Source organism: Syngnathus typhle, linkage group LG15 (assembly GCF_033458585.1).
Source record: "Syngnathus typhle isolate RoL2023-S1 ecotype Sweden linkage group LG15, RoL_Styp_1.0, whole genome shotgun sequence".
Taxonomy (NCBI): Eukaryota; Metazoa; Chordata; class Actinopteri; order Syngnathiformes; family Syngnathidae; genus Syngnathus; species Syngnathus typhle.
The window spans coordinates 9,055,444-9,073,202 of NC_083752.1; the positions used below are offsets into that span (position 1 = coordinate 9,055,444).

The 17,759-nt window shown below is 42.8% G+C and overlaps 2 protein-coding genes across 12 annotated transcripts in view; one reads left to right on the plus strand and one right to left on the minus strand.

Moving 5' to 3' along the window:
* Positions 1-12,206, plus strand: part of LOC133168388 (RNA-binding protein Musashi homolog 2) — a 201,697-nt gene extending 189,491 nt beyond the window's left edge. For 4 of the 9 annotated variants that reach the window (XM_061299922.1, XM_061299928.1, XM_061299923.1 and 1 more), the window contains one exon: positions 8,745-12,206. In XM_061299922.1, the coding sequence (XP_061155906.1) occupies positions 8,745-8,885 (141 nt within the window). In that variant the 3' untranslated portion in view covers positions 8,886-12,206. The other 5 variants (XM_061299925.1, XM_061299927.1, XM_061299930.1 and 2 more) reach the window with 3 other exon arrangements.
* On the minus strand, positions 10,995-17,712 carry mks1 (MKS transition zone complex subunit 1). Of its 3 annotated transcripts, XM_061299921.1 has the most exons (19): positions 17,392-17,712; positions 17,036-17,232; positions 16,711-16,832; positions 16,576-16,628; positions 16,337-16,504; positions 16,164-16,264; positions 15,966-16,094; positions 15,757-15,861; positions 15,556-15,691; positions 15,423-15,479; positions 12,692-12,734; positions 12,550-12,612; positions 12,403-12,473; positions 12,264-12,333; positions 12,082-12,189; positions 11,687-11,820; positions 11,526-11,608; positions 11,351-11,448; positions 10,995-11,255 (listed from the first exon to the last, which is right to left on the minus strand). In XM_061299921.1, exons 2-19 carry the CDS (start codon positions 17,044-17,046, stop codon positions 11,164-11,166), a joined length of 1,644 nt encoding a protein of 547 aa, XP_061155905.1. In that variant the 5' UTR covers positions 17,047-17,232; positions 17,392-17,712; the 3' UTR covers positions 10,995-11,163. The 3 variants fall into 3 exon arrangements, with proteins under 3 accessions (XP_061155905.1, XP_061155903.1, XP_061155904.1); XM_061299919.1 differs by lacking the exon at positions 17,036-17,232; XM_061299920.1 differs by lacking the exon at positions 17,036-17,232 and having other exon boundaries at positions 15,583-15,691; positions 17,392-17,711.
* Between the last annotated feature and the right edge of the window lie 47 nt (positions 17,713-17,759).

The window sequence follows — 17,759 nt, forward strand, 5'->3', positions numbered from 1 at the left end:
TGCTGATTGAAACTGCTAATTAAACTGTGAATTGAAACTAATAGGAAGAAAACAACTCTCGCTCTTTATATAGCTGACGTGTCTTGCGCATCCGTTCTGTGCATTTTATTTCACAACACTTTGCCTTGTTCCTTTCTTCTCTGCTGTTCACTTCAAACACGCTCCATGCGACCGCAATGCTCTCGTATCAGACAAGGCTTGCTCGATCACCTGCTCGTTTGCTGTCTCACAATGTACCCTACACAAATCCGAAACATTTGTTGCGGCTCCGAGTCACGACGAGGGGCAAGTTTTGGTTTCCAAGGGTGTTTTTATTCCTCTTCAACGTCTCTCCCATACAGAGCCGCCTCTTTCCCGTGCGCGGTGGTGCGTTTACGGGCAGTCGGAGAAATCATCGCCAACAAAAAAAATTACATCCAGCCTAGTTAAGACCATACCAAAGACTATAAAAATGGGACCCATTGCCTCCCTGCGTGTGTGACGATCATTGGGACTTAAAAAAAATAAATAAATAAATTTTTAAAAATTCATAAAAATTGGGTGCGTATTATACATGGGTACAAGCTTTTTTCCAGCATCAGCATGCCATTTTTAGGGGTGCGTACTATACATGGGGGCGCACTATACACGGAAAAAACGGTAGTCTGTCATCACTTCTGTGTTAAAAAGGCTCTAATATTATTGCTGCTATTCAACCCAGTGAAGGGGCCCCTGTTACACTTCTGTCCGGACCTGGTTGGCTCAGCAAATTATTTGTTTGCTTGGCGCTTCTCTTCTCTTGGACCTCACTGAATATTTCATCTGGATTTTATGGCCCTAGAATAGTGAAGCATGGCTGAACTGCTGGACTGGCATTCAGCTTGTTGGGGGCATGTTCTGAATAGTTCTACACAATTCAACTGAACAGGCTATGCAAATAACACGTGCTTTGTGGAAATAAAAAGTAATAAGCATATGGATTGAGTTGGTATAATGAAGAGCCCATTAATCCTACAGAGTGAAGCAAACTTGATAGTACGTTTACAACATTCAACTGAGTTGCACTAACTAGAATGTGGAGGCATGCATGTATGGCATGCATTACTTTGTGTCACCTGATTTGCATTAAAACAAACACAAATAATTGTTTTATGGTATCCAGAAGCTAAAAGCAAAGCAAAACCTTTTTTTAATTGTTTTAGGTCCACTGGCTATCAGTCATAATCAAGTGGCATCAGCAAAATATTTGTTAGGAAAGATCAGGCTGGCTACTTTTCAAGGCAGATTTACCAGTAGCCAATGGAAATGAAGCGTTTGTATTATTTTCTGATTGTTGCTTAAGTGGCTAATGTGTATTTAACGCATGTTGAAAATTAGCGTTTTTTGGAAGGGATGTTTGCATTCAGAAATAGGGTCATTGATTTTTTTTGCCGTGGAGGGGGGGGGGGGGGGCTGGCTTGTGGAACCACTGTGGTAAATACATCTGCCCGCTGTAAAAAGACATTGGGTGGGTCATCAGATCACGGGTGAGCTGGAGCTTCTCCTAGCTGACTGGCGAGAGGTGGGACACTCCTTGGACTAGTCGCCAGTCAATCACAAGTTTGGCGAGTATGCCACTTAGCTATCCGTTCCTACAAGTTATAACATTCAAGAAGCAAAGTTAGAGTGAGGACAAGCCGTATAGAGAAGGGATGGATGGATCATTCCCAAAAGCTTATGCACCATGGATGTTGTCATTCGTCAATATTACAAACCATTGAGTAGGTGATCCTGGCAATGGTGATATCCTACTAATTTCAAAATAATCAGTACCATTCCGGTGTTATTCTACCGTCGTATTATTACATATTGTGCCTTTTAGCATTTCTGTTAACAAACCCAACGGAAGTCAAGATTCCAGCCTCCCTGGTGGATTATCCCAATATGCCAGCGTTATTAAATCATCTCGTCACAATCAGGCAGCAAAGCAGAACGCTGATGGAGTCTCGTCATCAGCGTTGCACACGACTTCACGCTCCGCTGCTTTTATTAATCCCTTTAGCCTCGATCAAAATAGCGCATGCAAAGAAGCCGTAATGATTTTAACTGTTTTTATATGCAAGACAATTAGAACGCAATTAACTGATTGAGGCGATAACAGCAGCTAATCACAGCTGAAAGGGGCGCTTCTTTCTTTGCTTGTGATTTCCACCAACCTGTCAGCTCCCACTCTGACGCTAGCCTGATTAGCCGAGCGGCACTGGGATCTCATTTTGGGATGTTTAGGATCTCGCCATACGCTCCTATCCAATCATTCGTCGTGTGTGTTTTTGTATCGACGAGTAGTATCTTTACGTAATGGTGTTATTGGAATGTGCTTGATTTGAGAGAGTATCTACTTCCACCAATATCATAATCATAATAATATAGTATAGTATGAAAACTTGAAGGTCTCAAATGACTCACTTTTGTTTCCTTGAAATGCATACTGACCAGCACACTAACTGTACATTTTTAGGGCCCCTTGATTGCGACAGCTTTTACAAATGGATACCATTGAACAGGTGGCCTGCTTGCCATCTCATCAGAGGTATTGCATTTTATTTCCTGTGCATTTTATCAGTGTTCTCCACACTACACATCCATCGCATCAGTCGTCCTCCACAGAGCAGAACTGCAAGTCAAGCCTGAGCGTGACTCAGCGGCCACAGTGGCACCAAGTTGTACACTTCAGTTCACTTTGAAGCCGTTTTCATTTTGACAGCAAGTTTACCAAAAATGTTTTGACTTGAGTCACCTAAATTATTTCAGCCTGGTTTTAGTTTACATTTCACTGCATTTTAATTGACTAAATCTACAATATAAAACATATAGTGTCTCAAAAGAAAGTATTCTTTTGTAATATTTTATTTTATTATTTTGTTTTATTTTGTTTTTTTGTTAGAGGTTGACCGTGTGGCTTCATGAGTCAGACACTCACACTGCACTGCAGCTCTGCCAGCTTACTTTCTTCATCCCATTGTGAGCATTTTTGTAAGCAGTTTTTGAATCTCAGGTCTGCTTTTCAACGACAGAGCCTTCATCTCACCTTGGCCTTCCATCACCAAAATAGACTAATAAGCAGTCTTCAAACTACATACAATTAATGTCTGCTTGAGTGTAGTATTTGCTGCATGTGCACACGCCATCCTGCATGAAGGCATGTAGACTGTCAGCATGGTCATTCAATTTGCTTCCATGCCTTTTTCTTCGTCACGCGTCGGCACCATGCTCTCCTTTCTCCAGCGGATTCTGTCTGGCGGCCTAGGAAAGACGGGACCAAGTTTCTAATTGGCTTTGTGTGCAGGTGGCGCTACTGAGACACAGCGGACAGGCTAAACGAGCAAGCAAGTGGTAACCATATAACGAAGAAAAGAAACTGTTCAGTCATCTCCGAAAAAGAACAACTGCTGTACTATATTCCAAACCTTCTATAACGTCAGCGCCTGGTTTGGTTTGAAGTTTCACATCTCTTTCACCGCCTCTTTCCTGTGCTTGGGTTGCTCTGTCAGTTTAGTTCCACACAACTTTTGTGTCATTTTCTGTTCTCTTCTTCTGCTTTTGAAAGTGCGGGCGACGTGGTGTAAAAAAATAAATAAAATCAGCTTTGGTAGCCTGAAAGAGAAATGAAGCATTCAGGCTCAACTCACACACACACACACACAAAAACAAGAGTCGCTGTGCAAATTTTTACTAGATTTGAAAAAAATCCATTTCTGCGCAAATCGGATACGAGGGTATCAAAGTAATAAATCTTAGTAGCGCTTTTGTTTCTTGTGATGTCTCATTGTTAACCATGATGACCTGTTTTTGGGCAATACAAAGAGGACTCCAATATTTTTATGGTCCTTTTTTTATAAGTGTTGTTTTTGCTGTTTAGAACTATATAAATATTATATATATATATATATACATATATATACATATATATATGTATATATATATATGTATATATATATATGTATATGCTATAACAAATTTCATATAACAACATTGTGAATTCAAACTTGCGAAAAAGAAATGTAGCTGTACATATTATTCCAGTCACTGCATATAACCAACTCAGTGAGAGAATAGCATATTTTTGTGATGGTGTGTCAAAGAACATGTTATAGCGTGTGAATAGAAGAAAAAGCTGTAAACACTTATGATTCTGATTGTTATTATTATTATGATAAGAATCCTTTTTTCCCTGCTGAAAGACGGTGACAACCCTGAGATCAACACACACTTGTTGTTCTCTGTAAATAGTCAAAGCTGAATTGTTTTACAAAGTGTCAAACCAGCAAAAATACAAGTGGTATGTTCAGTCAGTCAAGTTTTATGAAATTAAAAAAAAGAAGAAGAAATACAACAAAAAAAGATCCGAATTGGTATCTTTTGTTAAGGTGTTAAGATGAGGAGAGGAAGAAAAAAAAAGATTTGAATCCAAAGCACACTGTACTTTTAGATTGCATTTTGTGCATATGCGGACACTTTTGTACTCTTCTCAGTTTTTTCTTGTTTGTATCATCCTGCTCCTTCCCAAATTCTTTTGGGAACAATGTATGGGCTCCACGAACAAGCCCGCTTCGTTTTTAGTTCTTTGGAATGAATTAGGAAAGGATTTTGGTACCATACCTCAGCCTTGTGAATTATATTGTGGATTTCCAGGCAGGTTTAATTTATTGTCACGTAAATGAAAACACTGAATGACTTAAATAAATCTATTTAAAGAAAAAAAAAGAAAGGGAGAGCGAGCAAGAAGACAAAATCATTGCACTGTGAGTAGTGAAGTACAGGCCATTTCCTATTTGCACATGTACATGTTGGCTTTTTAAAAGGCGGCCGGTGCTTTGGAATTAGCATGAAGGATTCTTGGATTCGTGTATTCTGAAATAGACACACCCCTTTGAATTGCCAGGTGACTTAACAGCTCGCTAAATAGTTGACATGTTTGACATTTGCTTTGGTTTTATTAGACCCATGACTCATCTGAACGTATTTATTCTGGGTCACACACTGAATTATTCACTATCAAACCATAAACATTTCGATGATAATAATAATAATAATAATGTTGCGCTCCGGGAGTGTCGTCAGCTATTTCAAGGTCATCCAGCAGAGCGTGTGCATTCTGCTCCATAATGATTATGTAATGTTTTTATCTTGTCGATGTCGCATTTCCAAACAACCAGGTTCAGAAATATGCTGGATACTTTTAAAGTCAATGGGATGGAGTTGTGATCAAGTAATAATTTAAAGGAGGAAAAAAATTGTAATGTTCACGATGTAAAAGAAAATACAAAACGACAAAAAAAAGAACAAAGAAAACAAAGATGCTTCTTTGCTGATTTCTAGTTCAATTTTGTTGTGGTTTCTATATGAATAATAATTGTACTATACTATTAAAATGTACTGTGCATCCATTGTTTTTTCTCTCTTTACATCCTCGGAAGATCTTTTGTTCCTCATTCAAGTATTTCATGGGTGTGTAAAGAAATAACTTGTCAACGCAGTGCTGTCTTTGCTCCCAATCTAGTGCTTCATTGTTGTTCTCCCTCCGCTCTACCTCTCCTCCCTCCCGTTCCCTTCCTCGGCCTCCTCCTCTAAGTACAAGTAGATGTTCTCTATAGAACTCAGTAAGATGATAGATGTAGTGACTGTGGTAGACGTAGGACCAGTCAAGATATACACGAGACTTTTCTCTCGGCGACCATGTTAGTCTTCACACTTGGACCTTTTCGTTCTTCTACTCTTTCTTCTGTTGGCGTCATCTTTCACGTGGTTTCAGTGAACCAAAGCTCTCGTGGATGGACGCGGATAGAGAGAAACACTTGCTGGGAGGTGGAAGTGTACGCAAGGCATTATTTGGATATCCCACCCTTGAATGTTTTTTAAAGGGGTGTGCCATACTACCTTAAATGCTAACGCTAGATATGCAAAACGTGTATTCTTTGCTTTGCTTTGCCAGAGGGACATCTGCTATCATCGTTTAGACATTCAAATGGTAGTCAGTCATTTCTACTTTGTATGTTACGTCAAGGCTGATTCATGCAGAGATTTCATTTCAAATGAATTACGTAATTAGAATAGAATGGAAACATAGGCCCGAGTATTTAATCACTCAACCGTTACTACTCTGTTTGTTTTTTTTTTTCCATGATAGAGACAATGAAGGAGATGGTGTTTTCCTACCAGAATTGATGCTATCGCAAGCATTCATGTTAACTGTAAACATGTGAAACATTCATTTAAAAAAAGAGATAGAGCGATTATAATAACAAACAAAATCAATACTTAACACCTCTGTGCTACTTCGCCTTCTATCCAACAGGGTAAATGAAAGTGTTCCTTCGCCTTAGTTTATATATCACCAAATAGTTTTGCTTTGAAAAGAAATATTATTAGCACCACGTAAGAATGAAGACACCTGAACAGAACAAAAACTTGAACTTTCCTTGCCACCAATGGCCTCTGTAGTGTTGTGATGTAGTAGCTTGGACTTTAAGGTAGCATGGCTGTGTGGCTCTCATTTCATTTGATCGCAAACTGACAGCGCTTTGCAGCTGATGAATGTTACTCATTTTAGTCGACTTAGCTTCTCTGTTCCGGGAGAGGGGAGGGGGACTTGGTTTAAGAAAAGAAAAATCAAAAAGGAGAGATAAAAAAAAAGAAAAGTCCACCTGGAAGGTGTTGACGTTTGTGTACTACCGTATCCATTGAAACTTGAATCTCGAGGCAAGTGCTAGGCAATGGCCACACTTCACTTAGTGCTGACTTTTCTGTCATCTTGTCTGCTGGACACGCAGCAGCAGCTACGTGTCCACTCAATTTTGCTCTTGAATGTTCTCCATCATTGCCATCCCAGAAAAAGCTTGACAAAGTTGTCCTGATTTCTAAGCTATCTTATATAAGAGCAGGTTGTCACAGTGGCCACAATGTTATTTGTCTTCTTTTTTGGACTTAGTATTAACACATCTATTCACACTCAACACGGAAGCTTTCAAGGTGGCAGAAAAGAAAAGCAGTTTGTCAATTTCCAGTTGAAAGCATCACCACCTCCCATGCAAATAGACATATACGTATATAGGACCATCCCATTCAGTCATTATGCCATAGTTGGAGACCATCCCAGATGCATCGTAGGACGTGGGATGTTTTTTTGCATTGCTCTTGAGCCATTCCTAACACTTGCCCCTTTTTTTGTTTTTTTATTCCGTTAACCGACTTTTTATGGCGAGAGACGGACAGACAGACCCGACTGACCTGATCTGAAAGCATCTTTCAGGTTACCATATAGGCTTGCTAAAGCCCCGTTGTAAAATATATGGAAAATAATGATGGATGGATGGACGGACGGACGGACGGGCGGGCGGGCGGGCGGGCGGGCGGGCGGGCGGACGGACGGACGGACGGACGGACGGACGGATGGATGGGGGTCTCTCACATATCAAATGTGGAAAGTCTAATTTTATATTTGTATTTTCAAATAATAATATTGACAAAAAAAATGTCTGTGAAAGGTTTCCATCCTCTAATGTGGTCCAAAAATTGATGTCTGTCTGGAATATAAATACAATAAACTGAATTGTTATATTACTTTTCGTTTTGTTTTGTTTTGTTTTAAATAGCTCCTGTAAATTTGCCACGGATCAGTTTTTTAATTAGAATTAATGTTTGAAACCACACTGAATCACTCATACACATTACGTCTATTCACAGAATTAAATAGCGTTGAAAGGCGTAATATTAATAAAAGTTATTGTGAGCACAGTCCCAAACTGCTTTAGGAAGCAAATAAGTGATGCTGCGTAGTTCTGCTTCCTCCTAGCGTCCTTACTCGGTGCTAGGTATCCACTCAGGAAAAGAAGCCAATCAACCGCCGGTTGTTTTTCTTATGAGCAGCATTGCGCGCGAGCATCAATATCAGCTAAGGTTCACTGACGAAATAGCTGTAGACAAAATAACAGGATGAATCAACGCGAGGCCGCACACATGAGTTGAAGTTAATAAAGGTTGAAATTCAGTCATTCCAATTCAAAGTTTATCATCATTATTCACATTACATTCCCTCTCATGTAGATGCAATATATCACTTTCAAAGATGTGCAATATGCTAACGCCATCAGTCATCCTGACAAGCTGATCGATCAGCCAAGTGGAGGCATTTCTAGACCCCCTGGAGGCCAGAAGGAACGAACACACACACACACACTTTGTTACAGTTAAGTCATTGATATGGTCCAGTATTAATCGTCTTTCCTAGTCCCCCTACAAACCAGCAGACAGTATGAGCTAATCAGGGGTCTCACGAGGGTGATCCTTGACATGTTGCCTTGTCCGCTGTTTCTCGGGGGCCCCTTGAGCTCGGGGCCTTTGTCAAGAAACGATGTTAAACTGAGCTAAGGAGTTATACTTCGACCAAAATAGTGCTTTGCTGCCATCTGAAGACATTAATGTGCAATTATTAAAATCAGAATGGAGTCATAAAACATGGGTTATCAGGAACAGTGTATTCTTTGGCCATCCTAGCTGGTTGACCTTTCCGCTCTGGCTGCTTTTAATTAAGGGCCAATTAAAAGTGGCAAGCTGGATGCTACAAAGTCGTCGGTTTTAAAAGGGACACAATGTGTCAAATTGACTTTTTAATTGCTTGTTTGCAAATAGTCAGTCCAAGTGCAAAATTAGACAACTCTATTTTCAAGTCTTTTATGTGCTTTTTTTTTTTTTTTTTTTAAATGTGAGCCATTTTGAATTTTCTCCAGGGCGACGCAGTTCAGCAGCGGTGTCATGAAGAGACGGTCCGCCCCCCCTTTCCACCCCCCAAGTGTGTCAAAGGTATGCTTCGGACGCTATGGCTATGCATATTCATGATTGCAAGACACACGTGCCTCAGCATTTATTAAAGGTAATTATAAGCTGCGTAGAGATGCCAGCATGCTTAATTGGCAATTACAGGTATCGGTGAAAATGACGGGACGTCATCCGAAATAATCACGCTGCATTTATACCTTAAAAATGACTGGGAAAGACGCCATTGTAGGAATTGCTATGTATACTGAGTAACGTTCATTCGACTTGATTTTATGTGAATCACAAAATTATCTCTCCTCCCAGGCCTGTAATGGTTGTTCCTCATCGGCAGCGGAACATTTTTTTGACAGGGCTGTGTAATGGAGTCCATGGCTGCTTGCTTGAGTGAGTGAGTGAGTGAGTGAGTGAGTGAGTGAGTGAGTGAGTGAGTGAGTGAGTGAGTGAGTGAGTGAGTGAGTGAGTGAGTGAGTGAGTGAGTGAGTGAGTGAGTGAGTGAGTGAGTGAGTGAGTGAGTGAGTGAGTGAGTGAGTGAGTGAGTGAGTGAGTGAGTGAGTGAGTGAGTGAGTGAGTGCGTGCGTGCGTGCGTGCGTGCGTGCGTGCGTGCGTGCGTGCGTGCGTGCGTGCGTGCGTGCGTGCGTGCGTGCGTGAGTGAGTGAGTGAGTGAGTGAGTGAGTGAGTGAGTGAGTGAGTGAGTGAGTGAGTGAGTGAGTGAGTGAGTGAGTGAGTGAGTGAGTGAGTGAGTGAGTGAGTGAGTGAGTGAGTGAGTGAGTGAGTGAGTGAGTGAGTGAGTGAGTGCGCGTGCGTGCGCGTGCGCGTGCGTGATGAGACACTCAGGTGGCGGCTGCCTCCCAGAATGCACCTCTAATGCGGAGGCCACCGTGCAAATTGACGTGACATTGATGGGCACTCTCTCACCGGCGCCCGCACAGCCACTCCATTTGCTAATAATTGCTGATTAAAAACCACTTAAGAGTCCATGACAACTCGAATGTGCATTAACCACATGACCTTGTGCCAATCGTCACACGCATGCCGCTTCTCATAAAAAAGTAAAGGTATGGGGAAGCAACACCAACAAATGCCGTTCACTTTATCAACTTTAGAAAGTGAGAACATTCCATGGATTGTTGTAGAACCTTTGGAATAATGTTGTACGGGGGTTGCCTTGAGATATCAGTTAGGTAGCAGAAGTTCTAGCTAATATGCATCCTGGCTCCTTTTCATGTTGCTCAAAGAATCATCTCGAGTCAGGTGACCGCCGTTCATCCTCAAAAGCAAAAACGTTACGTGAGCATTGCCGTTGCTTCTTATCAAACAGAAGGTCATTTGTGTGAGGCCATTTGCTACAATATCTGCTGGTGTAAAATACACAGCGGGGATGCAGTTTCATTTTTCAGACAAGGACACATTCAAGGTCAACCGCAGCATCCCTCACAACACGAGCTAGAATTCAACCCCATAGCAAAGCAATAATGGACATGGCATTGTTGAAGTGGTGATGTGTTTGTGTGTGTTTCATACAGTACATGGCCTTATCAATCCTTGCACAACACAAAACAATTTGCTCATGTTTCTCCAATGAATAGCTGTGCCCTCCTTTCCTCCACATTGAGCGATAAATGTATGCACAATTTCAGAAACACAATCAGTGCACTGAATGGAAGCGCACATTTTCTGTAGGAAAAAAAAACCCCTCATTGTTGTTCTCGAGCTATGCAAAAATAGTCAATGGGCCATATCACACAAAGTGAAACACACGTTAACACTCGCCGCGTCTCGCTCGCTCTTTCCCCCATGCAAGCCCACCAAGCACAAAGCTGAATTCCACCAGGCAGCAAACAATGTGTGCAAGCACAATGTTGACTCGGTCCAGTCCGTGTCTCTTGTAGTTATTGGATATTGATTTCACTTAGAATGTCAAAAACATTCAAAATAAAAATGTCTTTTCTTTCCCTGCCAAGCAGTCCATTTTGCCACATCCTTAGGCCATCTGACACAGTAGCAGATATTTTGCCCCCATTGTGGATTATGTTTGTTTTGCCATATAGATTTATTTCCTACTCTGAAATGAATAAATTCATCAAGTCCATGCTATGAATATTAGAAACACAATTTTTCATTCCAATAACCTATCAATTGGAATGTGAAATACCTCTAGAAATCCAAACAAGGCTGAGCCCAAAATGAAATACCAACCAACATAAAGGCAAATGTTTTTTAATCATCCTTTGTCAAATTTTACACATCCAAAAACAGAACAAAAATGTTAACATTGCAACACATGCAGTCCTGTATTGTATGACTTTCTCAGTTTAACATCACAGCCCTATCTTACTTTGGAATGGCAAATAATATTCACTCCTCAGCCGATCATACTTGGATTTGAGAGACAGAGGCGATGAAGTCCACGGGAAGACTTTCTCTAACTTCTTGCATTTTCCTTCTGGCCCGTTGAAACGCCTCTGGCAGAGTCAAAGAGCAGCCGCATCATCAAAATGTAGTCATAGATTGTGATAACATATTAGTCCAGTTCCTCTGAGAAGAGTCTTCGGCTTACCCATGGTGCTTAAGAGAGTATCACGGTGATGGAATCCTTGGGCCTGGTCAAAAGTGTTCTGCCACCTTCTCCTTGCTGCAGTGGAATTGGCAAAATCTCTAGAGGATGTGACAGAGCGATGTGGCAAACCGATGAAGACAAGTTTCCATTACAAATCTGTAAGCTAAGCAATTACCTCGACTGCTGAATGCAGTGAAAACGAAAAGTCACACTCCCCGAGGTTTGTGTACAAAATCCAAAGCGACTGAGCCTGTCCCCCTGCCGTCAGAAAAGGAAATAAACGACGTTAAGACACGCACACCTGGTCCTGGTTTGTGCAGACATTTTGGGGTTTACCTTAAAATGGCCTGGTACCCTCACGTAGCTCAGGTCCTCCAGTTCCGGGGAACCTCCGATAAAGAAGCGCCTCATGGCCGAGGCCGTGCCCGTCTGAAGGGGTCTCCACGTGTGACGCGTCAAGGTGTGCAGTCCTACAAATTACACAAACTTGAACGCGGCGTACACGTGTTTTTCGCGGCGGGCTCGTCGCTGCCACCGTGGCAACATTCACACGCAACTTTAATAGGACAGGGGTTGCCGGCAGTGTTGAACAGCTTTGCCCCCTGCCAGTAAAGCCGCCGGAAGGACGAGGAGAGGCAATAGATTGGATACTACTTTGATATGATCAATCTAATATAACTTTGTCAGCTGTCTGCCTCCCTATCGAGTTGTCACGTTTGGCAGCGACATACCAGGCGTGGAGGGAAAGAGCAGGTAGCCATAGCCTTCGGTTCGATATCGCCACCAGGAGTCCAGTGAGAGAACCTTGAAATACAACACTGGCCACCGGGGTCCGGATTCTGCAACAACAGCAAATGGCAAGGAATTGCTTCATCATGAAATGTCGGCGGTGCTAATGTGCCGTGGCGCTAACCCTCGTGCTCTTCCTCGCTTGTGCAGAAAGCCTCCAAGGTGAAAGGGTAGCAGAGGTACGCCACGTTGTCCTGTTGGCACAAGTCATGGAAATGTCAACGCTACTGCGGCCAAATCCGTCGACCGGCGAACATACCAACCTTCCCCAGTGATTTGGTCCGAGAGACGTGAGTGACTCCTGAGTGGGACTGCGTCGGTGAGCTGGACCAGTCTAGCTCGCGAGACCAGCGCGGTTATTTTCAAGGCCTTGTGTTGAGATACCGGTGCGAAAAGCAATGGCCACTTACTGTTTGGCAGCTCCGTTATGAAGTGGACATACAAATGATCATACTCAAAGCCCTCAGCGGAGACTGGACACACCAGACATACTATCTTCAATGTCCTCACACACACATAGCAAGAGTCAACACTGAGTTGAGGCTTTCTTACCTATCTCGCCGTTCAGGAAGTAGCGCAGAACACCCGGAGGAGGCTACGAGACAACACGATTCAACGTGATGAGTTACATAGTGGATAGGAGGGTAAAAGATGGTGCGTGAGTGTGTATTGGATTTGGCCCAGACGAACTGGCTAAGATGAAATTCCAAATTTCAAAGCTTGACATGGAGGACCTGAAGAAGGGGGCCTGAGTAGGGGTTACTTAAAAGTTAGTTGTTCAAAATTAACTATTGTTAAATTGGTAAAGGGGAATTTGTTGGTTGAACCAGTAAACCTCCATTTCCGTTCCAAATTTCACCAGAAGATGGTGGCAAAGTCAGATTGACCTAACACAGTACATTAACAGTTAAAAAAAAGTCATTGATTAGATGAAGACTTGTTCTGAAGCACACAAACACACAATTTTGGATTATGTTATATTATTTTGTTTTGCTATAATATACTTTGAAACTGCTTGAATATTTTAGTTTGCTAACTAGGGAAGCCCATGGTCATCGTTAGGTAATGAGATTGAGACATGTTAATCACAGTTAGAGTAAGCTGCAATATACTTTATTTTATTATGTTTTGCAATATTCTATAGTTAGTACCAACTTGAGCAGCATCATAGCACTGATGTTTCATTTACACATGAATGTATTAAGAGTTGAGTAAGGACAAGGGGCTGACAGTGTAACCGTGGGTGGAAGACTGCAATCCCACGCTTGAGTTTGACCTAGAGGTCACCAGGTTGTCAAAATATGTTTTGAAGATGCTTGAGTGTTTTAACTTGCTAACTAAGAGAATCCACGATCATAGTTATGATTATGTGTTAAATTGACTATTGTGAAAGTATGTGTTTTTATTGTCACGATGTTTGATCAGTATCAAACATGTATGTAATATTGATGTTCCATTTACACATGAATGTGAGCGAAGACAAGGAGGTGGAAAGGGTTAATGGTGATACTAAGTGGTGGAAGACTGCGGTCCCACATATGAGCGTGACCTCGGTCACGTTCATCCAGTTGAAGCCTAAACAAAATGCTGTTTGACGGAACACAAGTCAGAGAAAAAAACATTTGCAAATGTCACGTTGATGGACAGTTGACAAGATTTGGGAGTGGGAAACAGGATGAAACATCCCTGAGAAAATTGTTACTCCCGTGAGAACATGGTCACCTTATCTGGTTGAATCCGGTTGAGACCGGCTGAGATGCAGGTGCAGTATATTCTGGAAGCATTTGGGTCATCTGAGGCCAATGTATGACATCATGGAAAAAAACTGGTACGTGACCAAGCGGGCATAGTACCCACGAACTGGGCAGGTATAAAAGGTTCGTTCGGACAATGAGCATCGCTCTCTCTTGCCCGGTGGGCTTTCCCCGTCAGGGGTATGGCCCCTGCGGCTACTGCCGTGGGTCAAGAACGCCGAATAGACAAAGATAGATTTCATTCTTTCTGTGATTAACCCAAGGTCCGTTAAGATGAATTTATACTATCTTCAAATTGGACTTAGTCAAATTTTAAGCTCAAAGACAGGCTAGGAGATGCAGACCTCGGTGCAGGAGAGAGGAGCCGTTTTTAGGGCGTCGTCATCTCCATTCTTTAGGCCAGCCTGTTCTTTTAAACAGAATTCGGATTTTGGAACATGGAGAACTGATCACTCGACTTTTCCACCAAACAGCATTTTAGACCTCTAGCCTCTTACCCTTTCTTACTATATTTTTGAGTTTTCAATCGAGAGAACTTTGAGACTGAATCATTTTTGCTATATTGAGAATGGTGAGTGGAAATTACCGTAATTTTCGGACTATAAATCGCTCCGGAGTATAAGTCGCACCAGCCATAAAATGCCCAAAAATGTGAAAAAAAACATATATAAGTCGCTCCGGAGTATGAGTCGCATTTTGGGGGGGAATTTATTTGACAAAATCCAACACCAAGAACATTCTTTCTTGCTTATTCATTAAATTTCTACTTTATAATCATTTAATTTCGATTGATTATTTTGATTTTTTTTGCTTTAAATCTCTTTTGTTTCTCTATCATAGTCATACTTTAAATCGTTCAGTTCTTTTTTAAACGAAGACAGCTTTAATCCTTGACATCAGGGAGTGTCAGAATCTGGTTCAAAACCGTTAATTTAAACTCAGCTAGTGTGAGTGTACGCTAGTGAAAATAAACGAGTTCCCGCGGTCTTAACAAAGACAGCTAAACTATTCCGAGCGGATAACAAAAGCAATCTTAATAGGAAAGGAGAGCCACTGAAACGGCCGCGATCGAGGAGATCCTGGGTCTCGACGAAGTAGTTACTCAACCCTCGGGTTTCTTTGATTTCAGCGGAACTGGCGTCCGGAAATGACGGAATTAATCTAACAATAGAGTAGTTACCTGAACAGCGGTTAGACTTGGAACGAATCTTCTTTCCGTACCGGCTTAAATGAATTCTTGTCTCCCCTACAGGCTGCGTTACTGCAGAGGGGCTAAAGTACAGAATTTTACCCTTTAAACGGAGAGCCGGTCACTTACATCAGATACGTGCACGATTGACAAACGTCAGAAGCGTTCATGGCCGACATTGTTGTTCAATAGATTGAGCCTAATGGACCGGAGCACTTTTTTTCCGAGCAGCAAATGCTCTGCTCTCATTCCTTCACTACGCCTCATAACGTTGGATATCTTTAGATCATACAAATTTATCACATTGTTGGCAAAACAAAAAACAAGGCAAATTACTTACCATTTCGAAGTCCTGTCCAACGAGGCTATATGGAAACTCGGTGCGCCTGGAACGCAGCTACATAGTCAAAAGGAGCAAAGTGAGCTTGTTAATGTCATCAAACATCCCACGCAGCCGCGTCATTTGAAGTCACCTCACGGCCCCAGAAATGGCTACGCACATCTCGGTACAAGCGCTGCTCTCGTTCCTTCTCCTCCGATTTCATGCTTGCCGACGCGTTCTCGATGGTGAGATGCCAGATTTCTTTGTTGCTCCCGGCAGTTGCTATCCTGCAAACACGCATTTGAACTGTAAATGTGGCATGCAACGCTTGACGCGTCTTGGGTGAACTTGCCTGTAGGACTCTTTGCCCTCGTTGAAGTCAGGTTTCACGACAATGGTCCCGTTGCCATCTGTTTTTACGGTCAACAGCAAAAATTCGTTCTCCTTCAGACCCAACCTGAGCGAAGAATACACAAAGAGAGCATGAATCAGTTCTGACTTACAAAGCAACATAGCGGAAATGACACTCAGTCCCAGCTGATTGACGGGGCCCGGTCTTACCTTCCAGGAGGACCCAGATCTCCCATGACGTGCATTGTCTGCATGACACTGTTCACCTCATGGCTGTTCCTCTTGAACTCATCGCTGGGCTCCCAGTTAATGATCTTGGACTTGGGGAAACTGGCATCCCTGCGAGAAAACAACATAACCTTTGCACCGGAGTCACGTTCTTGGCGACGCTTCACGGTTCACACCTACGTGGTTCGCCTGTCCTGCCTTCGCTGCCGCACGGTGGCCATCCTTTCGGCAAGGAAAGTGGGTTTGGTCTTGGTGGTGTTGAGCAAATGGCTGCCTTGGTGCTTTCAATGTGAGAGTAAGAAAAGTATTTTTAAGAGTCTAAGAGCACTCGAAAAGAGTATTTGACCTCCCACCAGCTGCTGCAGCGGCTGACAGTTGGTGTAGCGATCATAATCTGTGTAGGTAAAAATTCTGCGGTTTTGCCGGCCCTCGGTCTGAGTCAGGGCTGTGACCTCTTTGTGGTACTGCCGGTCCAGTGGGCTCTGACACGCAACCTCGTTTTGGAACAGCTCCATTTCATACTGCAGGCAATCACGTTTGTCAGAGACACTCAATAACCACTGAGCTGTCGTGAAGGGAGTTCTTACAGTACCTGACTGAAAAGCTTCTCCTGCCAGCCAACGACGACGTCTTCTGCGTTATCGCCTGGTCACAGAAACAACATGTCGGGAAATTGACCCTTTGTGGAATTCTGTGGCCGCCATGCACACCATTCGAGTTCTCTCACCAGGTTGGGCTTGCGATGTGAGCGGCACGAGTTCAATGACTCCTGCATCCTGCTGGGACAGAACTTGCCGCTGGAGTTGTTGGGAAAGAGTCACTGAGGTGGTCACCCTCTTTAAGGATACCCTTTAATTGGACATACATACGTATATAAACCTAAAACGCATTACTGCTTTTTACAGGTAAGCTTAATTCGACCTTCACTAAACCATTGAATAAACATCGTGAAACTTCACCCCAAGGTCCCTAAATGTATCTGAATACTAGGCCAACAACGTTCGATCGCTGGGCATCAACATGCCTGCTGAGATCTACCGGACAGTGCGTACCTGCTGTGCATCTGGAGCGGCTAGCGTGCTATCGGGCGGACCGGGCCATTGTACGAGGGGGAACATCGCGAGGAGGTGGAATGCGCGTCCCAAATCAAGCACAACACCTGGACTCTATGGTGGGATGCAAGCACTGCTCGCCTCTGGCGAAGTTTGTGATCTCCAGGCTGTTGGGGTCCTGAACTCGTGTACTGTGTCTCGTCACCGTGGGATGGAGGAAACGTAATTTCGATTTCTTTGTGTGTCTTTGCATGAAGGAATTGACAATAAAGCTGACTCTGACTCTGAACATGCTGCCGCTGATCCGAATAATACAAGCCACAAAAGCAAACTTCACTTTTCAAACCAATACTAACCTTATCCGTAGGTTTTTTATGGCATCCAGAGACCGGTAGACAGCCTCTCCGGTGTCACTGTTGCACCATTCAGACATGACGGATTGCTTACTAGCGCGTAAACATTAGCACCATCTTGCTATTCAAATTTACTTAATTAGCAGACAAACGTCATAACTGTGTGTGTTTTTCCTACAATTTGGCTATGTAATTCAGCTAAATAGCTCGGTTTCCCTCCGAAAATGATGGCGAACCGAAAAAAAAAAAGAAGATAAACGGCAATGGTAAATGCGCACGGAACCAGACAGATGAAGAGAGAGACGAGAAAACTTCCGTTTTGCCTAACCTCACGTCAGAATCAACAGCGCCACCTATTGGATGGAAAACAA

What these genes read in the sequence shown, in the direction of transcription:
- mks1 (XM_061299919.1), bottom strand. Translation starts at nt 17,468, where the DNA reads ATGTCTGAATGGTGCAACAGTGACACCGGAGAGGCTGTCTACCGGTCT. An exon ending in GAGGGCAAAGAGTCCTACAG is followed by an intron (nt 15,692 to 15,756) that starts GCAAGTTCACCC and finishes GCGTGTTTGCAG; the next exon opens with GATAGCAACTGCCGGGAGCA. An exon ending in GCTCTTTCCCTCCACGCCTG is followed by an intron (nt 11,821 to 12,081) that starts GTATGTCGCTGC and finishes TGTAATTTGTAG; the next exon opens with GACTGCACACCTTGACGCGT.